This window comes from Poeciliopsis prolifica, unplaced genomic scaffold, assembly GCF_027474105.1.
Source record: "Poeciliopsis prolifica strain line A6 unplaced genomic scaffold, Auburn_PproV2 SCAFFOLD008, whole genome shotgun sequence".
In the NCBI taxonomy this organism is placed as follows: domain Eukaryota; kingdom Metazoa; phylum Chordata; class Actinopteri; order Cyprinodontiformes; family Poeciliidae; genus Poeciliopsis; species Poeciliopsis prolifica.
The window spans coordinates 2,749,034-2,764,948 of record NW_026562383.1 but is presented as its reverse complement, the minus strand read 5'-3'; the positions used below and the strand labels follow the sequence as shown (position 1 = coordinate 2,764,948).

General features: G+C 40.1%; 1 protein-coding gene across 1 annotated transcript; it reads left to right on the top strand.

The window, feature by feature from the left end:
* The first annotated feature begins 2,486 nt into the window (after positions 1–2,486).
* LOC129361851 (regulator of G-protein signaling 13-like) lies at positions 2,487–4,196 on the top strand. Its single transcript, XM_055033002.1, has 5 exons — positions 2,487–2,628; positions 2,733–2,795; positions 2,884–2,945; positions 3,044–3,210; positions 3,323–4,196. The coding sequence occupies exons 1-5, from the start codon at positions 2,489–2,491 to the stop codon at positions 3,506–3,508; spliced, it is 618 nt and encodes a 205-aa protein (XP_054888977.1). The 5' UTR covers positions 2,487–2,488; the 3' UTR covers positions 3,509–4,196.
* Positions 4,197–15,915: the final 11,719 nt, after the last annotated feature.

Here is a 15,915-nt window from a genome sequence, read left to right as displayed (position 1 = left end):
AGCGGCTAAATCAGTAAGAATACCTCACAGGAAACACCAAGAACAAACTTTTTACAACAAAATACAATGCAATTAGTTGACATAACAATCAATCGGACCCATTTGTTCTCATCCTATAATGCAAGCGTTCTAATGTTGACCATTTTTCTTCTCAGAACTGCCAAAACAAGCATCCCTCATACAGAACAACACAGAAACATGCTTTTAGTTGACCAACCGTTTGGTTCTTTAACATGAACGGTGGGAACCGAAGAGCAGTTTCGTGCTGTTCTTTGTCTTTTTGTTTGTTTGTTTGTTTGTTTTTGACATGCTCACTGAGTGAGCGTGAGATCATGCTGGAGGTAAGTATCATGCAAATAACGAATGACATCATCCGAGTTAGCCAGTTCAGTTGAGTGCGTACTGAACACCGTCCTCACCCGGTAACACAATACACAACATTTCATTCAGTATCGGTATCAGTGTCCATTTACGCCGGATTCCCTTTTCGGTTCAACAAATAACTCACAGCATGAAAGAATGAACGGATTTATATGAAACTGGACATTAAAATCTCCTCCATGTGTTGTTTGGAATTACAATCAATATTTTAGATGTCTCCGGTTGAATGTTTTTTGGTGCAATGTTTATAATTCTGCAGCGATTATTTCCTGAATGAAATCAGTTGTCCAAGGAAAAGTGTTGCTTTTTCAAAAATAAACCTAAAAATGACGCGGTCTTTAAAACATTTATTTGAAAGAAAATGTTTTGCACAAGCTTAGCAAGACTAAAGCAACTCCATTATACTGAGATAATGAACTCAAAATGCAGAGAAACATGTTGTTTTTAGCTGCTATTGCTAATAGTAGTTAGCATCAGAAATTAGCAGGTCGGATTGTTCTTTTTATGTATTTCTGCAAGTTTAAGTTCACATTTACTTAGTAAAACACCTTCCAATTATTGGCCAAAAATTTCCCTGTTGGCAGATTTTCATAGCACATGTAGAAAATAATTCCATTTTGGGAAATTCAAAACACCTGGATGTAATGCTTTTAGCAAAGCAACTAATTCAGGGCCCACATTCATTTTCTTTGGAGCTGATTGGCTGTAACCCCAGACGCTGAGTCCTCCATAATAAGGCATATTTGATATTATTAAAATAGAATCTCACGTAGTGCTCGGTTATAATGCCTAACATACACGAATATGTTGTACAACATAAATATTTGGATTCAATAATTATTTTATTATTATTATTATTATTATCATTATTATTATTATTATTATTATTGTCGAGCCATTTTGCTTGTTTGTTGTACAAAATTTGGACTCGGCTCCCAGATTAAGAAATCTAGCATACAAAACAATAAATAATGAAGGAATATATGTGACACGTAGGTATTTGTGTGAGTGAATCATTTATGAAATGAAGCTGCATTAGGTGTAACTTGAGTTCAGGAGTCTGATGGCTGAAGGGAAAACTGTTTTAAACTTAAAACCAATTTCTGCTTCTGTTCACATGGCAACTTCTTCAAATTTGACAAAGTTTTGTTCGCAGGTGCTCAGTGGCCTTGCATTACAGCAGATTCATACTCACTCAGGGTCTCCTCCAAATAACAGGAGCTCTGTGCTAGTGGACAGAAAATGAACTGCCAAGCAGAAAAGCTTATGCTTTGAAGTAGAACACAACTGGTTGGGTCCCGTACGGCTTTCTTTTGGCACTTGAGGCTCAGACACAGGCAGGCTGTGCACAGCTGCAGTCTCACAGGCTGGGTTTACTTTGGGTTACAGGAAGTTTAGTGTTTTCTCTAAGCGTTTGACCTAGAAATCCAGACTTTCTAGAAAACGTGCCACCAAGTTTAACTAGGACTGCTGAGAAAAGACATGCTCATAAAGCTGGCACTGCATTTTCACAAAATTATCCAACACCTTGACTAAAGCACACCCAAAAAATGGTTACCTTCTGCTGCAGGTTAGCTGACAGTTAGCAACCAGAAGCTGAAGTTCAAGACATGACCTGCAAAATGACTGAATATTTTCGGGCAAAGTGAGGTTTAAAGTCTTGTTGATACACTATCGTTTGCAAGAAGAGATAAGTTATTTCCACTTCATAAAATAAAAAACCCTGAGAGAGAAACATTAGTGCTCAAGTTTGAAGGGGTTTAGATATCTCTCATTTAAATTTGACAGTAGATTTTGGTGCCGGCACGACTGCAGCATCTTGTTGTCTAACTCCTGTAATAGTGACACTGCCTCCGAAGGCAAAGCAGCAGACATACTGAAGCATTTGCCTATGCTGCTGAATGATCCACATGCGAATTTGCATCTCCAGACCTTAAGCCAAACAATGCAGGCTGGAGTACAGTACATTCAGACAGCTGAAACTCTATTTTGCGCGGATGTTTGCGTCATCCGCAACTTCCTCTTTGCGTGTGGTTTATTCAGAGTTGCAGCTCTGACGTTGACTTCTGCACATATTTAGAGTTGCTGCGCGCGCTCGGTGAAACATATGCAGTTGGAGAACTCTGAGAGCAGCCCACCAAAAGAAGCCGCACATATACAAAGCGCTGTTGCCATGCCAAGTCTAGCCACGTTGACACCGCCGCAACACCTGAACATGGACATCGACAAGAAAGCTGTGGGATACAGGTGACCATTTTCTTCCAAATAAGGCTTTCTCTTTCCATTTCTGCTGACCGCCTTTGATTTTTCAGTGAAGTAACTCGTGCTGTCTTGTGTTTCCCGTCATTTAGCAAGGGAGGAAACCTAAAGTCTCGGCTTCAGTGTAAATCATCTCAACCAGCCAACACAGAGGAGTAAGTTAAGAAATCTCTCACCATGAAACTCAACATATCCACTGCTGCTCCTTTCACGTGTCAGTAACAACACGCTCTCCTTTTGCAGGCTCTGTTTTGAAGAGATGTCCCAGTGGTCACAGTCGCTGGAGAGACTTCTGTCCTCCAAATGTAAGTTAGCCAAATTAGTCATCTGGTACGCAAATCCTTCAGTTAGCATCCCCTCTTGAACGTCGACTAATTGCTGCTTGCTTTCCCAACCTGTGCAGACGGGATGAAAATATTCCAGGCCTTCCTGAAGTCGGAGTTCAGTGATGAAAACCTGGAGTTCTGGGTGGTGTGTGAGGACTACAAAAAGATCAAGTCTTCTTTCAGAATGTCCTCAAGGGCCAAAAAGATCTTCAAACTCTACATCCAAGCCGAAGCTCCCAGAGAGGTATGCATGGGTCTTTTTTTTTTCTTTTATCTGAAAGATGTTTTCTTTTCAGTACTTTTCTTAAAAGTCAGCTCTGCTTCAGCAGCTTATGTTATGTTTCTTTAAATTCCAGATCAACATCGATCACAAGACCAGGGAGGTAATCAGGACCAACATGAAGGTTGCGTCCACAGTGTGTTTCGAAGAGGCCCAGAAGATTGTCTACGGTTTAATGGAGAAGGACTCATACCCACGCTTCCTAAAGTCGGACATTTACAGGACTTTGCTGGACTCTACATCGGCGCCAATGAGAATGTAAAGAAAACACAGGCCAGAGGCTTTGCTGTCCTGTAAAGAATTGTCAAACCCTTGGACGGACTGAGAAGAAGCGGCGGCGGACTCGATCTAATGCGTTCGCCAAAACGCCTGGACTTTCCTCCATAGTCTGAGAGCTACTTAGGGATTCTCTTTACCGCGTGTAACTCTGCTTGGGGCATTTTTGCTTGTAAAAACAGTTACGCATGCAGATCTGAACAGTCTCCTGAGCTAATGTGGTCTCTGTGGTGTCTGAAAGCGCAGCTGATCCGGATGGAGCTGGAAAGCAAGAGACTTCCCGAAGAGACGATGACTGTGCAATGAAAACGCTGGGGACTTTCTGCGAGTGACAGCCGAAACTAGACAGTCCCCACTTCCACCCAAAATGAAAGAGCACAGTGGAGTCGTCATCTAGAATTTGCACTTCCATTCAGGTTTATTGTTATCGCACTAAAGCAATAGCTAAGTAGATGCTATCAGAGGCGTGGGTTGTTTTTTTTTTTTTTTTTTTTTATCTTTATGCACAGTTTTACGCATTCAAAATGTTTCCATTCTGACATCAGACTCACTGAGCTGATATGTTACAACTGTAATCAAATGATATAAGCTATTTGTCCTATATGTACTTGGAGGATGTGGGGGTGTGAATGAAAATGATTTTTGGTGTTTAATAAAAAATTAAAAAAACCATACTTGGACTCAAAGGCAGGTGTTTTGAAGTGCACTCTGATTCAAACCTGTATTCGCCTGACAGGCGGCCGCAAAACGAGGTCAGGCGTAAGAATCGCATCGCCTGACAACACAGGAAGCAACCCAGTCGCTAATTCATTCAGTTCTTTCTCCTCGTTCATTCATTCATCTGCTTACTCATACCCAGAGATTGTTACTACCCAGCAGTTTAGAAATGTTCAAAGCAGCAGAATGTGCAGCAGTGACGTAACTGATGCATCTAGAACAACGAAAGGAGCCAGTGCAAAAAAAAAAACCCAAAAAACACTGATTTCAGTGATAATTTCAGTTTGTGTTGACTCAGTTTTCACATGTGAGTCTCAGCACTGCTGCTTTGTTGTTGCCTTTTCTAAAGTAAGAAGATATCAGTCCTATCAGCCAGGCCAGCTGATAAGGACGCTCTGTGTGCCAGGGTTTAAACAAATCCTGCGGCGGCGCCGGGCTAGTACGAAGCTGTAGTTAAAGAAGTTCAAGAAAAACTATATGTTTGTGGCTGTGCCAGGTGACTTTTATCGTTTTCTATTTTTTCACTCCTGGTTGACCTGACCTTGTGGGGTTATGACATCGAGCTGTTTGACACAAATATCATTTCATCGAACCACCATTTTATACCCACCAGGGGAACATTTTACACCTGATTTGGCAACTGGTGATTTCAAGCATGTTTATGATCTCCACAGTTTGTTATGAGGAAATATGGTTAAATAATTTAATCCTTTCTAGCAGTGGGAGAGTAATTTCGGGGTCAAACACTGTCATATGAAGGTTATCTGTGATGAAGAGGAATCGCAACCAAAATAAATGGAAACTGGCTAAATTGTGAAGTTTCCAAAAAAATAATGACTGTCAATAATAATACAAATTTTAAAAAAGCCTACTTAACTACAAAGAAAAAGACTTTGGTTCTCATTAGCTGCATTTCCATTGACCATAAAATTGCGAACATGAATTCGCAGAGCAGAAACACAGCAATTTCTTTAAAAAAAAAAAAACTCGCCATTTTTGATGAAGCATTTTTGCACCACGATGAGGTTGTTTTTGAAGCGTATCAAAATATATTTTGCAAAACTACGGCACAAAAACGTTTCTCATCACACAAGTCATGTATGCAAAAAAGACGAGGAAGACAACAGGAGGTGGCAGGATGATGACACGGCATGTTTTTTGGACATTAACAGCATACTGACAAAGTTTTGCCCACATTTGTAGTGGAAGCACAGCTAATGGCTCAGGGTACATGTGTCAAACTCAAGGCCCGGGAGCCAAATCTGCAAAATTCTCACAAAATCGACAGAGCTCCACATTTTCTGCAAATGTTCTCAAAATTAGTCAAAAACATGGAGCTCAAGCGGCTCAGTCTCCCTGAATGTCAACTTATAATCCCTAATTGATAAAGCGAATAAAACGTCAAATTTAACATCAGACATTAATCCTAAAATTTCCTTACAAACTAAATTGGCACCACAAAATCTACTGTTTTGATATAAAAAAAAAACAAAGAAACAATAAAGTGCTTTGTATTTGCCTAATAAACTGTTTTGTCTTTCTTAAGCCTACACCGGATCTGTTATCACGTCAGTTTTTCTGTAATGTTTCTTTCTTTTTACTTTGGCTTTTTGGGGGCTTTTTGTGTTTCTGAATGGGCTTTCTTCTCACTACTCAACAGAACTGCTTGGTTTACCATTCAATCTCCTATTTATCAGAACAGGAAACATGCCTCATCTTCACAAATTTTTGTCTTCGTACAGCAGAAAGGATTAAAACTGAAACTGCATCTGTATGAGCAGGAGTGGGGGGGGACACCAGAAAGGAAGTTCATCTGTGAGAACACAGCAGGTATCAGTCTGTAAAAGGTTACAAAAAAACGTAAAGAGGAAGTGTTTGGGCCCTGACTGTTTCACCACATCCTCTTTTGATCTTGTTCATGTTCTTTTCAGCGAGCGCAGACGATGGCCGAGTCACATACGCAAGTTTTCAAAAAGCATATGTGTATATATTCCAGAAATACTTTTATTCTTTCTTACTAAAATGAGCAAAAAAAATGTAGCACTGAAAGCCATTCATGTTTTCGTTCATGTTTTTGCCAAGCAAGGTTTCAGAGACGTCCAAATATTCCTCCAGGTCAAAATAAAAAACCTCCTGCACATGAGATAGAAAGTGTTGGAGAAATTTGAAGCGTTTTTGGTCGTCACGTGCGTCGAGACAACGTATTTACCGGGATCAAATTACCTGTAGGTACGACGCGGCTGGGATGCTGTCGGACCAGTTAGACAAAGCAGCTTTTGTTCCAGCTGTGTTTCACAGGCAGGTGAGAGCTGCCAGGTGGAAACTTGGTGCCGATAAAGATCGGCTTCCATCAGTCGGAATTAGAAATGTGTATTTTCAGGGGTGGCAGGTGAAACGTGACTTAGATGTAGCGTAGACAGATGGAAAGAATCAACAGTAAGGAAATGAGTTGGAGCGATTAAACTAAAGGCGATGTCACAGTGTGCAACAAGTCCTTCAAAAGAAAGAGTTAAAGTAAAATATGAGCTGCATTGCTAACCAAATGATCAGGGTTTTTGGAATTTTTTTTTAAAATGCAGTTTAATTTTAGCTAGATTTTTCCGGCTGTTTAATGAGCCAACCAGCACAAACACCACAAACAAGAAACAGAAGTGCCTCTTTTTCATATTTTCACTTTCTGTTCCAGCTGAAATCAGTCCAGACTGCACAGGCAGACATCCCTCTGTCAGAATGTGAAATGTTAGCGTTATTTGCTTTCATTTTTTTTCAAAATACCATCCTGCAGCAGCTTTTAAAAACAATTCCAAAATCTGTGAAGCAGTCAGAGTTCACACTTCAACATAAACTCGACGTTTTCTGCATGCAGAGAAGAAATGCAAAGACCGAAGTCTTGAGTACCTTGCAAAGGTATTCCAACACCTGCAACATCTGCATTCGGTCGTGTTACAATCACAAGCCTCTGTATATCTGCTTCTGCTGCCAGGCACATTTACAAAGCATTGTTTGCATCTTCTGACCTTTACGCAATGTTTTGAATAACTGTTGAACACTTTTCCCAACCTTAGCAACACTTTGTCTTGTGTGTCAATTGGTCACATGGTATATTTACTCATTTAACCATGAACTGGTGCAAAATATCACATAATTGAAGATTTTACGATGAATGATTTTCTTCAGCAGGGGTTTGAGAAGACGGTCGGAGTTGCATGAAGTTATGGATGAAGCTGAAGTGCATGCAGAGCAATACTGCAAAACAATCAGGTAGAACTAAAGACTTGAAATTGGCACAGACAATTAGACATGGAGCGCATCCAGAGGGTATTCAAAGTGTCATCCAAGTTCGGAACCAGCAGGAGTCTCCCTACAATTGGCAGTCTAAGCGAGGTGACTGGGGAAGGAAGGAGACCAAGAACCCACTGGTGTCTCTGTCAGAGCTCCAGAGTTCCTCTGTGGAGAGAAGAGAACCTTCCAGAAGGACGAACATCTCTGCACTGTTCTACCAGTCCAGCCCTTGTGGTAGAGTGGCCAGACCAAAGCCAAAAGCTTAATAAAAGTCACAGGATAGCTTGTCTGGAGTTTGCCTTCAGCCACATAAAGGATTCTTGGACCAGAGGAAACAAGACTCTCAGGTCTGATGAGACAAAGATTCAACTCTTTGACGTGTTTGGAGGAAACCAGACACAGATCATCTACGGGCCGGTACCATCCCTACAGTGAAACATGGTGGTGTCAGCAACATGGTATGGGTAAGTTCTGCAGCAGTACTAAAAGGCGATCTCGTCAGGACAGACAAACTCGTCAGGACAATGAGTAACTTGACTGGCTAAAAAAAAACAAAGGTTATAGAAACAAGGTTAAAACGACTTAACTATGCAAATTTTGTCAGTAAATACAATCAATACAAACAGTAAATACAAAATACTGTAAAGGCAACACAATTATAAAAAAGCAGAAGAAATAATTCAAACTAAATTAATCCACATGATGGGATTAGGAGAAGATTCTCATTATTTCAAATGTTTTTACCAACCAGATCTATACTATGTGTCCTCCAGCCAAATAAGTGCAGTTTTATAGCACAATCAAGAAACTATTGTATTTTAACTTCAGAAGTGACTTTTTTTTGTTGTTGTTTTTGTTTTGTTTTTGTTTTTTTGCTTACCCACGTTTGACTGCTGACTTTACAGAGGTGATGATATTTCAACATTTGATTCTTCCTTCATCAAGAAAAAAAGAACGACATCTGGATCTACTGCGGCCTGCATCCCACGGAAAACATACAAACTCCCCAGACTTCTGTCCAGCTGACTGGCAGAAAAATTGCACATTAATGTCACCGTGGAAACCCTGCCATAAAACGCCAGGCTCTGATGTGAATTGCAAATGAAAACTTGTAAAACTTTTCCTTCTCTCTCCGTAACCAGAGGTATATTACTGTGACCTTAATTGTCATGCAAATATGGCTTCTATATTTATTTCTGTGACAGGAACAATAAAGTGTCTTATTTTAGAGCCATGGAGCTTTTATGTGCTGGCAAATTTTCCATACAGGCCAGAGACGCTGCAGGTTTCAGTTATTCTGAGCCTTTGTTGGCTCACAAGTGAAGCAGCAAACTTTCATGTTTTTAGATTATTTGTAAAGCTTTAATGCGGATATGTACATAAAATAAAAACATCTTCTAGTTTTACTTGTCTTTCACTCTTGGATTTTCATATCAGACATAGATAATTAGTGTGCTTAATGTGCAACTAAACCGTAAATCAACTTTCGTTCTTTTTCATGCTCATAAAATAGGCTTCTATATTTCTTTGCTAATTTTGACATTTCTGCGAAAATGTGCTTGTACCTTTAGCCTGAGCTCAGTTAGAAGTTATAAAATCCACTTATCTTCCAAAAACCTTGAGAGACATAAAACCTTTCAGCAACCAATCATGTAAAAACATGACTGGATCTTCTTAGAAACGATAACATTAATAAGCCATGACCAACGATCACGATGGCGATTAAAATTAAAAGAGGTCAGTGTGGCGTGTTTGCTGTTTGTCTGTCAGCCTTGGTCATGAAGGTCGTCATCAAGAGCCTCAATTTGAATTTATGTTGATGAAAAGTGAAAATCCATCAAAAAGATATATTTAAAATACCCTTGCATTTATAGCTTCTTGTACAGCCATAGACCCACAGTTCAATTTATGACTTTAGCAATAATAATAATAATAATAAGAGCTACTTTAAAATGAAATCTCATCCAATTAGAATTCTAGTGTTTGATGTGGTTATTTTGCACATATTTAGTTCACCGTTAGCGACTTCTCATAGAAAAGCGGTGACTGAGCATGTTCCCATCGATGTTTTTTATGTGAATTTTGAAGTATCACATTAGAAAAGGCCGATAGCAATAGGTGACTTTTATAAAAAAAGACAGATTTTTTTTACATATGTTACACTGAAGAGAATGGTGGGCCGGGTCACTCCTCTGGTAGCACATTTATTTAGTTTAAACTGCAACAAGAAAGTACAGCGGTTACAAATCTGCTCCGAACATCTGCTGCAACAAGCTGTCCTCTAAGCACTGACGAACTTCTTCCGCCCGCCAGAACATCACCCGCTGCCGCACACAGCGCCCCAACAAATTCACATACTCCCTACTGACATCACCGTACAACTACACAAACATACTTTCATTAACTCACTGAACTCAAATAATATATAAGTTTCGAACACATTTTAGAACACATTAAGCCGACCCACTGAGCCTACATAAGCAAGCCAAGCGCGAGCCGTTAGCCTCGCTCCTTAGCCTATCTCCTTTAGCCTGGTGCTAACTGCGGCTCTACATCTAGTTCGGTAACGCAGCTATACTGAAGCACCTTTGTTCTTTCATTTCGTACCCATCAGAGGCTACTGGTTTTATGAGCTATGCATTTTAATGCTCAGCTTACCTGCAACAAGAAAGTACAGCGGTTACAAATCTGCTCCGAACATCTGCTGCAACAAGCTGTCCTCTAAGCACTGACGAACTTCTTCCGCCCGCCAGAGCATCACCCGCTGCCGCACACAGCGCCCTCCGATGGTGGAATACAAACATTGTTACATCTAATAAATTCTAATGCTAGTTTCTGGCTGAGACTGATCGTCACAAAAACAAAATTGGGGGCTACTGGGCTACTAGTTTTGTGGCTCACTTTCATAGTGCCACACATATTTGTTAAAATTATCACCATGTCGTGTCGTGACAGTACAAGATAGTCTGTGAAAAAATCTACTTCCTCTGCCTTCTCCCAGTGCTCCCAGTACTAACTAGAAAAACACCACCAAGTCAGAAGCAACCAATCAGAGTCAGGGGGAGGGACTTAGTGCTGCCAATCACTCCCGTTCTCACCGCCTCCCCCTTGCTTTCTGCCATGCTACAGCTGGTTCACCACAACATAATCTGACAAGAATGCTAACGCTAGTTAGCGCAGCCACAGATAAACGGTTTGCCTGGAAGTAGTTTCTCTGCCGTTCGCTCACTGAACAGCATTGATTGAGTCAATACGCTAAAGGAAATGGAATCACATTGGTCAAATAAGTTCTGACATTAGAAAAAGAAAACCTTTCTAAGTCCGAACCTGCAGCTCAAATGGGAGAACTTTCCAGTTCTCTGAGATCCGGGCCCCATGCGAGCTTGCAGCCTCTACTTCCTGTACCATTGCAGCCATGCGCAGCATCAGCATCTGATGAAATTACAGTTTGTGCAACCTGGGTGATTCATTTCTACTTTGCATTTTTAATAGTTTTTTGTTTGGTGTTGGGGGTTTTTGCCTATTTTGCGACTATTTAAAAGTTGCTCAAAATTCACACAACAATTGAAGAAAAATGGAGAATGGAGGAGACCCTCTCCATTCTGCATGCACAACGCCGCTAATTACAAAACAGGATGTAGAAGTAGGTTTTTACGTAGCCTGATAGTCTTCTTTTTTTTTCTCCGTGTGCGTCACGAGCAAATAAATCCCTGCATTTATTAGCAGTCGGTCAACGTCGTGCCTTCCTGCCAGGGTTAAGTAAGGTCAGAGCGGTTAAATGGACGAATCAGGTGTTTAAGGGGAACGAATGAATGAAGACAGAAAACAGCATGGATTAAAAAAAAAAAGTCATGTCTAGTGCAACTGGTTTTAAATTTGTATGATAGTGTTCTGCTTGATTGGTTCGGGTCTCTGTCTTGTGAAATGTCTTGAGAGTACATGTGTATGACTTTTTGCCACAGGCTGATTTTAATTGAACTGAATTAGAAAATGAATGCTTACGTATTCAGAATCGATATCATTTATTCTCTTCTTTGTTGCAAAGGGCCCATTATAATGAAGGATGCTTTATGCAGAAGCTTTCTGGTAAATCCAAGAATAAAGACAAGACTAGAGTTTTAGTAGTTGATCAGTTCAACATAAATACATTGTAACAATCTGTAGCCTAAAACCTGCAGCCTGGTTATCTGGTAGTTTAATCAGGAGATGCCTTCACTGATTGATGTCACTGTTGGTCTTGTGCAACTGCTAAAAATAAACAAAAAGTTTCTGATTCGGCCGATGCTACAGATCTTGATCTTCTTCATGTTCGACCGTGTTGCTGATCAAGTTCTACAAAATGCAAGAGAATAAGAAAAACATGAAATTGAACCTGCTGTGTTACGTTTTTTTGTTTTGTTTTATTTTTTTCTACTAACCTTGCAGTGCAAACAGACCCTGCTGTCACTCACCTCTTGATTTTTCTGTTCACACAGGTTGAGAAACTGTCGGACAAATATTACATCAGTGGTTCATAAAACTGGTTTAACTGGTTCAACTTTTAGAGGTGGAAAAAAATTCACAAGAATCTTTTTATTTTGAGACTCTTATCTGTGTTTTCTTAGGTTCAAGGTTGATTAAGGTGGAAGTAAATGCATTCTGAGTTTGTCACTCAAGAGAAGAATGTCAACAATGGTTCCAACGCTGTCAGGCTGCAGCCGCCAGGCCGGAAAGAGCAGACAGAAAATAGACAGCAGGTTGCTAATTTTAACCAAATCAAGAGTCTCAGTTGTGAAGTCATAACGTCACGTTGGACGTTCAGTGCCTGTTGGTTTGTTTTTCGCCTGAAACCAAGTAAACAGCCTAGTTCAGATCACTGGCTGGCACATGGGGCTGCAGACGAGACACGGGGGAAACTCTAATGGAGACAAAACGAGGAAACAGAGAGCGCTATTTCAGACATGATGCCTGGCAAAAGTACTTTTTGCAGGTGTTTGTGTGAGTTCAAGTTGCAGCGAAACGGCTGAATGAAAAACTGCAGCCAGACCTGCAAACTGCCGAACAACCGAAGAGATCAGGTTCAAATGACAGGCCTTAGATAAGCTGAGCTGCATGAGGGCTGTGAGCAAAAGTGAAGTAAAAGCTGCAGATGTTTTTCCGTCCTGCTGCTTCCGTCAAATAGATGGATCACGTAAATATTAAAAGGCAGTTAAGGCAGGAGTTCATTCTTTACAGTTTTCGTTCTCAACCCTTGCACTTGGCTCAGCAGAGATTTCACAATGCAGATTGTAGTGTTATAAAATAGAACATAAATATCTTTCCCACTGTGAAGAGAATCAGGCGTAACATCATCATCGACTATTTCAAATATATAAAACAAACTAAATTAAAAATAACACTCCATACACTAATGATCAGGTTGAAGGGTTTTTTTTGTTTGTTTTGTTTTCAAAAGTATATAATTTTCGTTCACTTGTGCATTAAAACTGTGTTTTTTAATGTTGGGTCTGGGTGCTGCGACATTTGAGGCGCCAGAAGGTTTGAGAAAGATAATAAAAAAAAAAATTTTTTTAATGGAATCCAATAAATTTTTAAATTATAAATTGAAATTGTTTGTTTTTTCTATAAATCTTATGTTTTTCAATAATTATTGTAAAACATATGTTAAAAGCGTTGCTTTTGAACTATAATAAAGGGAAATGCAAAACACGCCCAACAAATTCCACGGAGTTATGAACAATTCAAGAAAGACGAGGCTAAAGTGAAAACACTGTGATCAAAACAAGAAAAGAAAACGCAAATTCCAGCCAACAAGGAATCGGTGAAACTTTGAAGTAGTTGTTTCCTTGTGACTTTTCCCTGGTCGTCACGTCATTGCAGAAAGAATTTTGGCTCACTGCTCCGCCCAGCACCGCTCCTGTTCGCTCGGTTCTGCAGGCTGGTTTGTTTCTGTGCAGGATTCCAGTCGGGTTTTAGGCCTGAACTTTGACTGGTCCACTGCAGCATCTTGATTCTTAACGTCTGTCAGCCTTTCCTGACGTAGAGCCGCTGCTGTGTTTGGGATCTTTTTTTAATTATTATTATTTTGCATAACCCAATTAAAGTCACAGTTGGGTTGGCAAACCAAATGGCCTCTCAGACAGTTGTTAAAGGTCATGCCTGCTCAGCTTTCCGCTTTGGCTCCGTGTCAGTGCACGTTTTCATCAGCAGCCTGCTGGATCTCCTGGTTTGGTGACTGAGGACCGTTCAGTTTTCTGCGCAGTGCTGCTACTTCCAAACTTAAATCCCTGGGACTGAAGTATGGAAGTTTCTTTTCGCCAAGACTGGCAGAAACACACCAACAATTCCAAATCAGAACTACAGATATCAAAAAATACAAAACAATGAACACACACAGCTGTGGCTGCGCCATCGTGCTGCAGCGTGCCCTGGGGTTAAATTCCCGGCCCGGGGTCTTTCTGCACAGAGTTTGCATGTTCTCCCTGTGCATGCGTGGGTTCTCTCCGGGTTCTCCGGCTTCCACCCATAGTCCAAACACGACTGTCAGGTTAATTGGTCTCTCTAAATTCTCCCTGAGTGTGTGTGTGTGTGTGTGTGTGTGTGTGTGTGTGTGTGTGTGTGTGTGTGTGTGTGTGTGTGTGTGTGTGTGTGTGTGTGTGCGTGTGGTGTGTGTGTGTGTGTGTGTGTGGGGTGTGTGTGTGTGTGTGTGTGTGTGTGTGTGTGTGTGTGTGTGCATGGTTGTTTGTTGCTTTGAAAGTCCATTAAAAGTGCCAACTTTACATTATTTTGTAAATGATGACAATTTAATGCAAAAGTGTCATTATTTACCGAATGACACTTCATGAGAACAGTCAGACATTCATGAAGACTCCTTCATGTTCATGACAGGTTTTATGTGATGTTTATGACAGAGTCATGTCAGTCTTTTGCACACTCCGTCAAATAAAATGTTACCAAAATCCAATATGGACAATAAAGGAAACCATACAAGTAGAGGACTTAAATTCAGACTGACTTTGGTCAAGGCATTTACAAACTTTCTTGTTTTGTCTTGTGGGTTCTTAACCAACACAGTGTACCTGGTGGTGGCGCTGTCACAAAATGTCCTGCTAAATAAAGTGAGTGATGGCTCCAGGTGAGCCGGGATTTCAGCTTTGTTTCTCTAGAATTGCTCCAGCAGGTGGCTGGACCAGATGAATGAGTTTGACATGGTCTCCTGAGACCATGTGGAAAGAAAATAAACCAAAGGTGAGAAATTTCACAACAAACTGCAGTCTGCAAGGAAAAAGAAGTGGACGATCAATGAACACTGCTGTCTTACAGCGTTAGCGCGACGCATCTAGAGTTTCCAGTGTGTTGATGACACGAAATGATCTGCCGACTTTGACTGTTAAGTTCTCTGACCAGGCGGAGGCAGACAGAGGCCCAAATTAAGAAAGGATGGTGATATTTCTGAGTAGTCAAGGCGTGATGTAGCAAATTACTTTTAAAAGTTTTTTTTTATTTTATTTTTTTCAGATATTGCTAAGGTAAACATAACTGGCCACCACTCAAGTTCCATCATTCAATTTTTAATTGATTGCATTTCAAATAACCCAAAATGGTGGATAGTTTTCAGAAAATATGAACCTTAATCCCTCAAAGTTCTAAAACAAAACATGTGAATGGACGAAAAATTATTTTCAATATGATTCTGACAAAATTTCTACATTGAATTTAGTCATCTAATGTGAATAAAACAACAGTTTGGCCAATTTCTTTTTGTTTTGTTTGTTTTCACTTCTAGCAGGAAACTCCAGTCTTTTTATGTCAAATGTCTTTGGTTCACTTTTATAAAAACCAAAGGTAAAATAGTTACTTGATTATGCTATGAAATGGCACTACATGGCTGGAAATTGCATAACTTCAAATAAATCAAATAAAACTGCTTTTTATTTTTTTATGTATAGTGCCAAATTAAATTAATTTGTAAAAACGTTAAGTATTACATAAGAAGTACTCGTCCAACACAGAGACAGCTGTAACATTTTATCATTTTGGCAGGCAGATTTATTAATGCGTTCAGGCACAACTGGCCCTTTGAAGACTTTCTAGATATTGATAAGGAGCAAAATGAAAATGACTTCAACTATCCTGCCTCATAAGCATCAAAATGGCACTCAGAATCCTGCCTCTTTGTCTCGGCTGTGGTGGTTTGAAATCACACCAGAGTCCCATTTCTGCACAAGCTAACGGCCTCGAACGTTTTAAATGTCTACCTAAAACCTGGCTATGATCCGCCACCAGCACAAAACGTGAAGGCGTGATGGCGAGCAGAGGTCTGCAGTAACTAAAACTCAATTCTCTGAAATTGTTTGACATAAGAAAAACAAATACAAACAAACAAAAAAATGAAAGAGACAGCTGGAATTTTGA